The sequence below is a fragment of the Rhinolophus sinicus genome, linkage group LG07, assembly GCF_036562045.2.
Source record: "Rhinolophus sinicus isolate RSC01 linkage group LG07, ASM3656204v1, whole genome shotgun sequence".
NCBI classification, from domain to species: Eukaryota; Metazoa; Chordata; class Mammalia; order Chiroptera; family Rhinolophidae; genus Rhinolophus; species Rhinolophus sinicus.
Window position 1 is genome coordinate 102,849,323 of NC_133757.1, and position 15,320 is coordinate 102,864,642.

General features: G+C 35.2%; 1 protein-coding gene across 13 annotated transcripts in view; it reads right to left on the reverse strand.

Annotated features, from left to right (window-relative positions):
* Positions 1–1,216: 1,216 nt before the first annotated feature.
* Positions 1,217–15,320, reverse strand: part of GUCY1A1 (guanylate cyclase 1 soluble subunit alpha 1) — a 61,442-nt gene continuing 47,338 nt past the window's right edge. For all 13 annotated transcript variants that reach the window (XM_019733231.2, XM_019733229.2, XM_074338402.1 and 10 more), the window contains 3 exons: positions 12,431–12,574; positions 7,664–7,818; positions 1,217–4,693 (listed from right to left, as the gene is read on the reverse strand). In XM_019733231.2, the coding sequence (XP_019588790.2) occupies positions 4,492–4,693; positions 7,664–7,818; positions 12,431–12,574 (501 nt within the window). In that variant the 3' untranslated portion in view covers positions 1,217–4,491. The remainder of the gene's footprint in view (positions 4,694–7,663; positions 7,819–12,430; positions 12,575–15,320) is intronic.

The window sequence follows — 15,320 nt, forward strand, 5'->3', positions numbered from 1 at the left end:
ATCTGGAAGCAAACATGCAAAGAGTAGAAGGAAACTGAACAAGGGACTAATGGCTCCCAAGCTCATGGCTTTCACAACAGGAGTGGTTCTTTCCCTTCGCACTACAGGATACCAAGGTTTCTCTGGATTTGAGAAGAACCCCAACAAAGAATGTACATTATAACACTGTAAACTTTGGTTTGAAATTACATTTTCGTGTTCTCTGCTTAACAAAGCAAGCTGTCCCTGCTTTTAGCCTGTGATTAATTAGACAAGAGAACTATATTTCCCTATCCTTTCTGCAGCATTGAGTTTTTGTTTTGCAGGAGATAGTAAGTCCTTCCTCACAGGAATCACAACACCTCTGGTCTAGCTCCTCTAACGACTGCCCTTCTACCTCTCTCACACACATTAAATCCTTCCATCCTTCCACCCTTCAAATCTGCCTTCATTTAACTTTCCAAGCACAGATATCTAAAGAATGACACCAAAGTACATAATCATGCAAAACGAACACTGTATGTTTTATTGCTCAGTGAAGGGTCGTGAGCTATCCAGCCACCCAACAAATAGGTATCAAAGAGATTTGTTTCCATGTTTTAATAATGAGTTATCCAGGTAAACTCTATGCACTTAAAACTACTACAATAATTCATTAACCCATTCTCTTTGGGACTTTTAACTGTTGCTTTAACAGGGACCTGAATGTAGCTTTCAAGCATTGAACAGCCCTAGACTTCATTTGGGCTTTGCGTGTAAAGCTCTACTTGGGCACTTTCCGAACTAGGGAATCTCAGGGGGTCATGTCTATTCCCCAGATCTATGTGGAAAAGGCACCCCCCTTCATCATCTCTTTCACGTGCTAGGCAGAAGCAACTCTTCCTTCCCACCAAAGGATCCAGAGGACTAATGGCCTCGAGAGTAATATGAAATTCCAGTGCCAGACATCCCAGCTTTATGTTCATACTTGTGGTAAAATACCCAGGATATAGCACAAATCATACCCTTCTGAGATATGGAAGAATGTTCATTTGGTCATCTGTGCAAGTAAATATCCACCCTTATCCATGCTGTTTCTGACTTGGTCTTTCAAAAACACACATCCGATTTTATCATTTCTTCCTTTAACATCTGACATCTCCCGTGGCTACTTGTAGTTTTAAAACTGTTGGGGAGGGAGGCAGAAGCCAATGGTCTACTTCTTTTACTCTTTTGCTTTTTTTTTTCTCTTGTGAGATTTGTTTTGAACCAAGGTCTCCATAGAAATAAATAATGATGATTGTTAATATTAATAATAATCACACACCTTAACGTGACAAATAGTCCCCTTCATGATTTGTATCCAGTGGTCTTTCTGTCTTTGTTTTCCTCACTCCAACTCATCCCCAGCCACTTGCCATCAGGGTATACTATGCATCTCCAAGACTCCATTTCTTTGTGTGTACTTGATTATTTGCTTGAACCAAGTCCTTTCCTCTTGGCTTAATGGACTCCTCTAAGATCATGACACTTCGCCAAGCACTGAGTCTCCTCCTACTTTGTACTCTCACAGAATTTTATAATTAATTATCTTACGTTCATCTTTCATTTTCCATTTTTGATAGAATGGGCCATATTTTATCTTTGAATTCCAAAACAATATTATTCCTGGCACATAAAAGTCATTCAAGAAATGATGAAATAAATAAATGAAATTGAGTAAGTGAATCTATTTTTCTTTAGGTTTAAACTTTGTGTTTTCTTACAAAATATAGATGGAAATAAAAAGATGAGAAAAAATGGGAAGAGACATTTTAACTCTCTATCTCTCTTTGCTTCTTGATGCAAATGTCTTTAGAAAATTTCAGGGGAACTCTATGCTTGCTTGAGAAATATATATGAAGAGAAAATTTATTTTGTTTAAATTTATTTACTGGGCACAAGATAATGGGGCAAGAAGCCATGAGTGGAAACAATGAAATTTGAATAAAAGGAACAGCTCCTGAAATTCTCAGGAAAAACAAGCTGATAAGGAAGCAGTCTTGGGACCCCACATTATTTTTTAGGAAAGTTGATCTGGCAACAAGATTCAGAACCCTTAGTTCCCAACCCTTCCACAGGCCCTCTATGTCCATTCTTTTCTCAGTTCTCAGTTCATTCCTAAATCAGAGCTCCTGTTTTGTTAAATTATTTCTGTGAGAATTACCTTTTAGGCTCTTTGTCCCTAGCTACCACCAGTGTTCTGGATATGAAAATGCCTCCATAACCCTTATCCTCCAAATTGGATAAAACAGAGGGAAAGGGAATTCCTTACATTTTTTTTGTGGATTTTGAATGTATTCAATCGTGGAAATGCTATATGGTCATCTTGCTCAAGGTCCACAAAGTATTCCATAATTAATGAAACTTTGTAGGCTGGTGTAGGGAACGTATCACAGATTATTTCATTTCTGTGGGAAAATATATTTTTGGTGACTTTTTATTCATATAAAATGTCAAATTTATAGAAAGGATGCAGGAATAGTACAAGGAATTCTCCTATAGCTTTTACTCAGATTGCATACATTTTACTCTATTGATTTTGTATGTGAACACACACAGAGAAAATATTTTTTGAATTCTAATTGGACTTACAAACTTTTAGAACACAAATAATTACCAAAGTGGGGTCTGTTTAAATATTTGATAAAGACATTTTGTTGTATGCTTTTAATTTCCTTAAATTCTTATTATTTTCCCTAAGGGCTCAATTCCAGGAAAAAAAATGTATGTAAGTATTAATTTTCCATTTAAGTATTTTTATTAACTTCATATATTTGTAAGACTATAACTATATTTTTCCCAAGGCCTATGGTGTTTTCCAACAATAGGATTGGTATTTAATGAAACACATTCAGTCCTTCAAGATGTTAGGGTATGACATAGTTAATAATAATCAATGTGATATCTGTATTAGTAGACTCGGGATTCTAGAGGCCAATCAACAATTACTTTTTATTTCTGAGGTCACCATGGGGTAGCCTGGGAACTAGTGGAGTTAATTAAAGAACTTTTAAACTGAGTTACTTCTTAACTCCCCAAAGAAGAGTTCAGCATATCTCTGGCTCTGTTAATATTGATTTAAAAACTATAATGTTCACCTTTCTCTTGCTTTGAAGATGAGCTCTTTTAAAATCAAATCCTTATCCTAAAACAAACTCTGTAGGTTATTTAATTCACCAGAGATCTTAGACTAACATCATGAAAAATTAAAGTTCAAGCTCCAGAAAAATGTTGAAAAGTTTCCAATTACCGCATCACTTTCTTCAGCACTAACAGTCTCTTTAAACAATATCATTGAGATATTTCAACTAGAACACAAATTCACAGATGTGTACTTAATAAGACAAAAAAAATGGATAATTCTTAGGACACATACACACAATAAAGTGTTCAAATACTCAAAAATACACTGTCAGAAAAAAAGAACAAGTCTTATTTCCCACTTCTGAACTTTGATTTTCTTATTGGAACTTTATATGGCTCAGCATAGCAACAGAGGTTGTCTGCTGAAATAGACCCAAATTACTGTGTGTTGTAATTTGTGTTGTGTGTTGTGTAAATTACTGTGTGGTGTGTGTGTGTGTGTGTGTGTGTGTGTGTAAATATTTTGTTTCTGTACTTTCTGGAATTTAACGTGAATGTTTACTTACTCTCATGTTGCTTCTGGTTAAATTAACTAGAATGATATTATTGCATTTTAACATAGGCTGTAAGCCTCTTTTATCCTAAATACTATAACGCAAAAATGAATAGGAATTAAATTGCTAATATGAATTAAAATAGCTTTCACCATGTGTAGAATAAAAAAGAAAAGTCAAACAAAAAGAAGTATTTATTGTTAATGACACATCATGTTATGGAGAATATTTTTATAAAATAATCTTTGATATTTACATAAGATCTATTTTATATTCACATTGCATCTAACCCATAATTGCTTATTTTATTAAAGAAATAAAAAGAAGAAAGAAAAGTGCAACAGGAACAAAAAACTTAATCTATTTTGTTATATATGCTAAAAATTAAATGAGGTAATAAAAGGCAGAGTTGAAAGGTTCAAAGAACTTACGGTACTGAAGATTATAATTTCTATTCAAAAGCTTTTTTAAGGCAACACTATCACAAATACACTTTAATAACCATGGCATTCCACCAGGACACAATATTGCAAGTGACTCCATCACATTGTACAGGTCACTACAAATGCCTGATATATTATGTACAATGTGCTAAATAAGTGATTGTTATATAATAGATATATCCCCAAAAGTCACTTTTCGAGGTTTCTTTGTTTTTTAATTTCACTGAAGAGTTGAATTATTAAAGTAAATATATTTTGTCATGTTAAGTGGAAGAAAAAGTAGATGGTGACTTAGCTCCTGAAATTTTAATACTGCTCTTTAGCCATCTACTTCCTAAAGTGCTTTCAGAGATTCCACACATGCTCTAAGGAGTCAAACCCCAAAGACTAATAATCGTGTACATATTTTACTAATCTATTCCCGATGCTTTGCCTAAAAAATTAGCATTGCCATTTTCAACATCTTTCTTTTGGAACCACGGTTTTGAATTTGTTCCTTGTTGATAAGCTTCCAGAAAATAACAAATTCCAGGAATTTCACTGGGGAAGTTTGGTGGAAGTTCCTCCCTTGATCGAGGGGTAAACACAAAACCAGGACAATCTTTGAGTAATCTGAGAGATTAAAATAAAAATATTACCATTAAAATTTAATACTGACATAACTGTCTACTCAAAAAAAGTCATAACTAAATGACTATACTTGAGAATATGAATAAACTGGTTATTTTCACTGTGATTGACAGAAAGGTCCTAATGATGTTAACAAACACATTCACAGAAGTACAATAAGTAATTAATTCACAGTAACAAGAAAATTATACCATATAATGTATTTCACTCATATTAGAAAAAATTAATTATAAGACATTTTTGCAAAGATATAATCTATAATCTATATAACAGTGCTATTCACAGTAGTGGGGAAAACAAATAATTCAAAGGTCTAATAACAGCAAAAACACAAATACATAAATATAATGTTATAGAATAAGGCTTCCCTAATTTGAAAGAGTTAAAACATTGTCCATTTATCGATTCATTCATTTTGTAAATATTAGTGAGAAGTAATCATGGGCAAGAAGCTGTGAAGGAAAAGTTTTACATAGGTGTGTGTGTGTGTGTGTGTGTGTGTGTGTGTAAAATGTAAGAATAACTTTTGATCTCTCAATGGAACTTTACAAATTCTAGGCTAGTAGGAGTTAAATGAGATTTAATTGTACATATTGACACTCTACTTCCCATCTGGTACTTGTAATATTTTTCTTTCCTAAATTCATCTATTCTATGAAATTTTATTATTTGCTGCTAACTGCTTGTCCATTATACTAATCCCCTTTTAAATTCCAATCCTACTGATTAAGTTACTGGCTCCTCTTCTCATTTGCTTCCCTAACTTTGTCAAATGCAAACTTAATAAGCATCTCTGTAATCAATTATTCAGGCCATGAAAAATGTTGAATAGTTTTGGGCTCTACACCAACTTCTATATAGAAAATCACTCATCATATCTGCCCAACCAATCATGGTCTTCTACTCACCAGTCTGTGATGCCATGTTTAAATGAAATAAGATGATGGTGCTGCATTAGATTTTGATACTATGACACCCTTCTATGTACTGAAGAAACCAAATGAATAGAAATCTAGGTCTCAAGAATGACAGACCTTGAGTAGAATACAACATGTGAGTATTTTAACTATTTTTTTTTATCAGTGCATCACTGAATATAAAATCTGCAAAGTAAAACTAATGAAAATGATGCTTTAGTCATGAATTCCTAAATATTTTTGAGTGCCTATTTTTTATAAGGCACGGTATTTGGTAATATATAATGAAAAGTTACAGAATCCCATAGTAAAGGTATAAGCTTCAAACTCTGGTAGATTTAGCTTTGAATAGCAGCAAAGATGTCAGTTTTCTAAACTTTAAAATGGGTATAATACTACATGTCTCTTAGGACAGCTTTGAAAATTAAATAAATTATACAAGATTGATCAAGCATTAATTAGATGTCACATAACACCCATCATATTGGTAACAGTAAGTCTGATAATATCAGGCTTTGGGGAAGAGAAACCTTCATACACCATTGGTGAAATACATATTGGTAAAACAAATTTGGTCAACAAATTGATCCTTAGTAAAGTTGAAACTGGGTAGAGCCTTTGATCTTGGAATACCATTTATAGGTATATTTTCTAGATATGTATGTATAAGAATATTTATCAAATCACTTTTTTAATAATGAAAAACTGGATATACTCTAATTAACCATGGGTAGAAGATGGATTCTGGCTTATTCGTACTCTAGAATATATATTATATCACATGCACATATAGTGACATGCTTGGTCTGGCTCGTACTGGCTTGTGACCATCAATTGTTGAAAATTAATGAATTTTGTAAGCTATCAGTGGCCTGAAACTTGCCATGTTGAGAGTATTGACACCAGAGAAATTGGTAAATGCTAGAAATCAGGGATTCTCCATTTCACTCCCCAAAGCTGGTTTACCAGCACACCATAGCATTAGAAATAGTTTAAATAAATGAACTAGATTTGTAAGAGCTAGATGTATATTTTGTCAAGAAACATTTCTAAAAAACGTAGTGTAGGCGTGGATTCAACGCAATGAGATAAAAGGATATGAATAGGGTCTGTGGAAATTTATTTTCCTCTGGTTTTACTTTTCCATCAGGAGGAATCTAAATGATAGTTATACTTCTAGCTTCTTTTTGCCCATTTTCCTTCCTGATAAACAGAAGCAGCGTATCTTATTACTCCACTCAGTGCCTTCCTGCCTCTCTCTTTGGGAGCCTGTTTGTCTGCAGGATGTATATTTTCTTGGATGTTCCTACAAAGCCTAAGGGGAATAGAGTTCAGTACGTCAGACTGAGAATGAATAGGGGCAAAGAACCTGTAATATTTTATTTCTTTCATAAAACAGGGATCTGAAACAAATATGGCAAGATGTTGATATTTGTTAAATATTAGTTAGTATTGGCTACATGAGTAACATATTTTCTTTGATTTTTTTCCTGTATGTTTGAAATGTTTAAAAATGAGTTGCAAAAATGTATAAAACTATAAAGGTTTAATAGACAAAAACATATAAAACCATAGGTGCTTAACAAATTTGAAAATATTTTTTCTGCCCTTCATTTCCTATTAAATACGGTAATTCCAATCATAACCTTTGTATCATTTGAATTTATTATATGCCTTGCTCAAGATCCCACAGCTGGTAATCCCTGTATTTGGAACCATCAAGACATGTCTTCTGAATACAAATCCCATGCTTTTTAAAGAAACTTCCAGATAAACACAATTAGTGTGTCATGGAGTTAGAAATGTTCATTAAATCATCTTTAAATAAAGATCAAAGTTTATAAGAAAAACAGGTTAGAAAAATATAACTGTTTAGATGAAAACTTGATGGCAGTAAGACCTAAAGATGGCAGCAAAAGTCCCAGGGCAGATGTGCACATACGATGGGCATTTTGCTTTACTTCCTCTTGACCAAATACCATTTCCCCCATAAAATAATAAAACAGTAAATTTCAGGTGGTCAATGCAACCGTACCTGTAAGTTGTTGGACTGACATTGATTTTCCGTGGTACACTGCAGGACTCAAATTTGTTAGCCAAAGTGACATTGTTTCCAAAAAGACAGTAACGGGGCATTTTAACTCCAACAACTCCAGCAAAAACTGACCCAGAATGCAGTCCGATTCGCATCTGAAAACAAAAAGTACCACAATGTTCCTGGTCATTGGTAAAACATTTCCCACTTGTCAGTGTTGTTTGAATACTCTGTCTAAACTGTTTTACCAATCGCTCTCACCACACCACTCCCTCCTTCCTCAAAACCTCCAGCCAACTTCCTTCTACTCCTCATAGCCGATTAAACATTACCAGGGCAGAATCAGTCTTACCTCTTAACTTTTCCCCATTTACGCACTTTTATTTCACCTGTCTTCAACATCTAAGACAAATTTCCACACGTACCTAGCACAGTCACCATAGTGACAAGACAAAGTGTCTATGCACTCTTTATGTGAAAATGCTCTGTCCATCAAGTGAGAGAGACATAACTTCTGGACTACAGGAGTCATTTCCCCAAGCATTGTCAGAGAGGGGGCAAAAGAAGCTAGCTCTCACTATATAAAGTATGGGTTTTTTGGCATTTTGCTTTGAAAGAACTTTATGCCAAACATTACCTCAGTATTCAAATGATTATAGCTAGAGAAAGGGAATTGTAATACTTAAGCAAAAAAATAACAGAGGAAGCGGGAAGTTGTTGCTGACGCCCAAATTACAGTGACTATATACACTTTAGTTGAAAACATCTAGACCCATGGAAAAACCAGTGTTGTGCCATATCTAGATATAAGATGCAGTCTGGAATGTGCTGTGGCAAAGGTTTAGGAATTCTGAACGTTATCAATGATTTGGAGAGCCAGTGGGACAGAATACTTTAAACTGGGATATTCTAGAAGATTTAAATAGTTGATTATCTTAGAGGATGCACAAAGTCTTAAATCACTGCTAGTAAGTTAAAGTGTGGATATTTTAAATGACCATCAGGAACCATGTGCATTATTTTCAAGTTCCATGTTCAGTTGACCATTTAAAAATAAGTTTTATTAGACATATGCCTTTTAAACAAAGGCTGAGTACTCAGTAACTCAGAATTTAGAACTCAGTAATCTAGAATTCTGAAGACTCCAGTTCTGCCTTGTTTTATAGCTTATTTCCGATATCTGCTAGAAACTTTCCCAAATTATTTGCTTATAAGGTGTCAAATCATCAATTTTGCAAAATTTCCAAACAAAAGCACCTATTATGAATCAGGAAATTTGTATTTTAAACCAAACTCTGCTAATAATGGCTAGTCTGACTATCTGTAAGTCTTTCTCTCCCCCTCTATTTCTTCATCTATAAAATATATTTTGATATATTTATATTATATAAAATATAAAGGATGGACAAAATCCCATTTCTTTGTCACAATTTTACTTTCAGCAACAAAACTTAGATGTCTATTACATCTGGCTTTTTCTTCTTTAGGAGAAGATGGTTTTACATGTATAACTACTAAACAATATAAACAGACAAGAAAGATGAGCAAAAGCTATCTTCTGACTATAAACAACAGCCACAAGTTTAGAACATTTAGGTAGAGAAGCTTTTGCTCTCTTTCTGTACTCTTCCGGGTAAACCAGTTTCTCTCTCCATACGTAAGTTATTCTAGCTTTTTATATGGTAAATTTAGCATAGCATTCTTATTTTTCTATTTCATATATGTATTTATGAAATAGATTCATTTAATATATTTTTCCATTTAATCAATGTATAAATACATTCTCCGTATAAAAATCCAAAGAATGCAGATAAACCAAATGCTCCTTTGGCTTCCCCCATGTAGCTCTCCCTCCCACCTCCCTTCTCCACTTCTGAATCTCACTCTCAGCTCTACTGCTTTCTTATCAGGGAACTTTGCAAATGCAGGAACAAGAAACTGACCCAAAGTTTAAGATGCATATTGTTAATGCATCTCTTTTCCCAGGGAATAGACTTCCATGTGAAATCATAAAAGAGACAAAATTCTGTATTCTGGCAAAAGCTTGAATGGAACTCTGCTGAGGAAGTCTTCCATTTGGGGACCACTTTCTTTTTTTCTTCTTTTTAGAGGAGCAAAGATTTTTGATTAAAGTGAAAGTACAGCTCTCTCATGAGTGGGTACCCGAAACTGGGATGGCCCTTGGGGGCCACTTTTGACATAGTCCTTTCCTCATCATCACAGGCTTCTGGGAATAGGGAAGGAGGAGTACAAAAAGTTTGCTTCCAAGTTCACTTTCCAGGCACTGACTTTCACTGCTACTTCAGCCCTCCGGTCTCTGTCAGTTTCCTAAGCCTGAGTGGGTGGATGTTAATGAGGAAATCAGTAGGAATCAGTGAATAGATGACTTGTACACAAGACACATTGGAGAAAACATAGAGCTTGAAAAGAAAAAAAAAAGGAAATATTTCCTATTCTTTCACTTTGATTTCATTTCATAGGATAGCTGGGTAAGAGGGAATAAAAGCCTGGGCTTTGAAGCCAGATAGACATGACTCCAAATCCAGATGCAAGAGAAGCTTGTCTATACTTGTCCGTAAGTGAATTGTGGATTCCTATTCCTAATGGTGTTATAAAGATTAAATGAGACAACATTTAAGTCACAATCCTCTCTCTCTGATACACATTAATGTTTCTCTCTCTAGTAAAATGACTCTTCAGTTCTGTCTCTGTGATATTTTATGGGTAGCTCCTAAGGCCACCAGGTATTTCCTAGAACTGCAGGTTAGTACAAATAAAAAGGTGTTTAACATATCACTTTACAGGCCATTAAAACTAAACTATTATTACCCAGGTAATTATCTTTGAAACAAGCTATAAATAATTCCTCTAACTATAAAACTCTAAAAATACACTTCTACAGTAATAAAAATAATATCACTAATCCCCCTGCAACCATATACTTTTTAATTACAAAATACATTTAGAAGTCACAGGTTTTATTTTAAAATTTTACTTTGATGCTATGAGTCGTCTCACAAAAAATGGGGGATACATAATTCTACTCTAAAAAAAAGTGCAATTATAGAAATTAAATCAGGAAGAGTCAGATGCTATGATGCTTTTTAAACACAGCTGCAAATTATTCCACTCTTCGTATTGAGACATGGGGCCTAATTCTCCTTCACTCTATGCAGACACATGATTGCTTTGACAAATAGAATATAATGGAAGTCTCACTGTGTATCTCCTAAGGCCAGGTCATAAAAGGCCATGCAGTTTCTACCAAACTTGTTCACTGGGACAGGAGCCACCATGTAAGAAGTGTAACTACTCTGAGGTTATGTCACATCTAAGCACACGGGCAAACAGTCCTTGCTGAACCCAACCTTTCAGCCATTCCCAGCAAGGAACCAGGCATATGAGTGAAGCTACCATCTTGGAATGGGTCCTCCAGATCCAAGTGGTACATCCAACTATTCTGAATGCCCTCCACCATTTGAGTTTTCCCAGCTGAGGTACTAGATATTGTGAGCAGATATGAAGAATTCCTACTATGCATCATCCAAACTTCGGACACACAGAATCCATGCATAATAAAAGTTTGTGTTTTACAGCACTAAATATATGGAAGTGTGCACATAGCAATATATAAGTGGGTAGACAGTGAAGTTAGACAACAATTATGAAGGCTTATGTGTCTGGTTTCTGTTAACACTTGAGAGTCAGGACTAGCAGTACCTTTTTTTATTGTATTATAATCATCACCTAGTGTTTTTTTTCCCTTAGAACACCATCTAACAATAAAAGAGGATAATCTAGAACCATCTTTTAAAAAAGAGAGAGCCAAGACAAAACTTCTAAATATTATAGTTTTGTTTTAAAGCTTCTTTTCTTTCTTCTCTGTATATCTCATAGCATACCAGAGAGGATTCTATATCATTTCAAAGGCCCATTTCTGAAAGTCATCAAGAGAGGCCTGTTCTATAAAACTTAAGTGGTGATTCACTGCAAGTGCCACAAATAAAGATAATCTGCTCATGTTCTATCTATTAAACCAATGCCTAGCATGTTATTTTTATTTTCTCATCTGCAATAAAATATTATTCTGGGATCTGGTTCATCCAGAAATTTTTAAATTTTATGTGCCTGAGACAATTCTACCATAACATCCTCCCCTGAAGATTAAGAAAATAAAAATTACATTTTCCAAACTCACTGGCAATTTCCATATGCATTTAGGTTTGGTGAATCAGATACACTTGCGTGAGATTTGCAAGCCAGGATTTCTGCTGTGACTGCACTTCTGTTGCTTACAAGTGCAGGCAGACCTGTGGAAGCCTTTGGATTTTCCATGGCATGTTTAGAAGAGAACTGTTTCCAGTCACTTACTTTGTGTGTGTCATGATGAAGGATTTCCATGTTGCTGATATTATAGTTTTGTTCTGTAGCCAGTATTAGAGGCAGCAGCTTTCTCAACACAGAAGTTCCCTGATTGTGGCTGATGTGGTATGTACTTCTGGAGCCAACTTCCTCATCATGGGAAAAGTAGTGGTTCTCAAGTGTGGCTGTGGGAGCCACTTTTTTGAGAACTCAGCTTATACCTGGGTTCTTTGGTCCTCTCAATGATTATGTAAACCATTTAATACCATGTAGTAAATTTCTTTCTGCTTAAATAAGTTAGAGATTTTGCTCTTTGCAACTAAACCCCAACTAATAATACACTGTTCCTTTGATAACTAATAAGCATTTACTCTCATTTCCTAGACAATTTTTGATCTACCTTACCTTGATAGGTTCGCCATGGGGAGACATGACTTCATCAGAGAGCTCCATCATCTTGAGGGCCATCAGAGCTATTTGAATAGCGTGGGTATCACTTTCTTTGTGTAATCCCCCAGCCACACAATATGCGTCACCAATGGTCTCCACCTACACATAACATATTTTCCATATTACAAATAAAAGTTCAGGAAAAATCAGTAGATAACATATAGCAGAAATTAAGATTCATACAGCAGATGAATGAATCTTAGTGGTATCTGTCTGTGATACTGGCTATGAAAAGCTAACAGTTCATTTAAATCCACACACACACACACACACACACACACACACAAATGCACCAAATTGTAATAATATAATAGTTGCATTTTTCTTCCCCTCTAAATATTTATTGTAACTTAGATCATCTCACTCCTCTTATACAAAGCTTACAGTATGGAGAAATGGAGATAAGAAAGGGAAAAAGAGACACAAACTTTCAGTAACTTTCCATTTCACTCAGAATACATGCTGAAGCCCTTGTAATACACCCGAAGTTCTACTTGACCCACCTCTCTGCTAATCCCTGCTTTTATCTCTTAATTCTCCTTCCTGCTCACTCTGACCCAAAGTCACTGGCCTCCTGCTTTCCCTCAAACATACCACACAAGCTCCCAATTGCTATTCCATTGCGTGGAATAAGCTTCCTGCAGATAACCACTTGGATCATCCTTCATTTTGTTCAGTCCCTGCTGCAACAGCACCTTAGGAGAAAGGCCTATCCTGACCACCCTCTACAAAATAGTAATCATCCCTTATCCTCTGCCGTTCTACCCCTTAACCTGCTTTATCTTTCCTCCAGAATATTATACTGCCTGGAATAAATTTACTTATCTGTTTATTGTCCTTCTTTCCCCCAGTAGAACTCTCTGAATTTGTCTATTTTATTAACTCCTATATCAGTGGTGCCCAGTATATTCACCAATGAATGGACAAGGCAGCCATGCCTAAGATTAAGCTTTTCCTTGGTAATGGATACATAAGAAGTGTTTAATATAAAGGCTAAGAGATCACAGGTGCTCAATAAATGTTACTACTTAGAAGTGGTACTCTCACCCCAACTTGGAGTTAGGTGCCTATTCTCTGTGCTGTGATGTTGTAGCACCCTGTACAGACTTAAGTGAAATGGAGCTTTCAACATGTCACATGGAGATCTAGCATTTGTCAGTGCCACCCCTCCACTGCCCTCCCACATGAACTCTTCTCACAGGGATCGTGCCCACCATGCTGGCAAGTTCTGGATGACTAGTAGGTATTTGCTAAAACAATGGCTAAATAAATTACTAACACACACACACACAAAAAATGACCAAAAGATTGAAAGACAGAAAATAAAATTAAATAAAGTCCTGATATCATCAGGTCCTGGAGTAAATAAACTTGACTATTTCTTGGAAGCAATGACACCTATAGGTCAGCCTATGATTATACATTTTGTATGTCTTAAATTTATTTTATGGTTAAGACCCTTATTTATTTACAGCTGTCTCCAGGTGTTTTCATGCCTGGAAGCGAAGAGAAGGTGGAAATAAGGACTAGTAAAGACGATGATTCACTAGCTTGTGCAGGAGCTGGGTTCATCAGGGAACTCCATGGCTACCACCTTCATAGTAACGAGACTAGATTCTGAACGCTTGATAGGAATCACCAATTTGAAGCTTGTAGAAGAGGCCCACCACTTCTGCTATCACTCACAGCAGTTTGCAAAGGAGAGGAAGACTTGCTTCTCACAATTCTGAGACAGGAAACATTCTTAGATAGAAACTATCTACAAAAACTAGTAAATACAATAAATTTCACAAGAGGTCATCAAGCTTAACCTAACTGAAGCCAATGATTTTATCTGTAGTTATACATGGACCTATTTTTGTCCCAAGGGATCATAGTTCTGTCTGGAATTTCCTGTTAGATATCTTTAAAAGGAAGGGTTTCTTTGTTTGTTTTGTTTGTTTGTTTATTTGTTTTATTTCTAGCATCTAGATTGGGGGAAAAAATAAAACAGGGGCTTATGTAGTCCCACAAATAATTTTCATTTCTTCCTCAATCATTTATCTATTCTGTGCTGAGTTAAGCTCTGAAATGCCAGATTGTTATGTGGCCAATTAAGAGATGATTCCACCCACACAAATGAGAAGCATGTTTTACTCTTAATGCTGGTATCTAAAACAATGCAAAATACTTAAAACCAGTAAAAAAGATGTTTTACTTCTAAAGAGACAGGCAGAACATGAAATCTCTTCCTTAGTTCTCTTATTGATAATAGTTACTTTTTTAAAAAAATAATTTATGGCTGAGGGACAATCACTGTACATTCACAGTGCGTGGAATGATGCCTGGTACCTCACAGGCTCTCAAAAAATCCTGTTGCCTGAAGAATAACAGATATTACTTACCACAATATTTATAACAATCTTGTTCATAAAGATTATGGGACATATTGTATATTATTCATGCATACAAACTCTGGGTGCATAATATTTTCTCTGTTGCAGAAATGAGAAAGGTTGACTTTCTCAGTTTACAAAGCAAGTCAGGTAGAGACAAGGTTTGAAGAACTCTCTGCTCTCGGCCTCTTTGTAATAATGCCGTACATAGATAATTTGGATTTCTGTTAACTGGCCATGAAAATTGTCATGTTAACTCTATACTCAATTAATCTATTGAAATACAATTTCAATAATCCTGTTTTTTTTTCACTTTTATGGATCCAAAACAAAGTGTGGCTCATATAAGCCACACTTTGAATGATCTCATGCTTAATAACTCAACTCAGTTTCTACAGTCAAGTGTCACGTTCATTGACTTTTCTTTTTTTTTGTCGCAGGTGTACAAAACAACATAATGATCACTGACA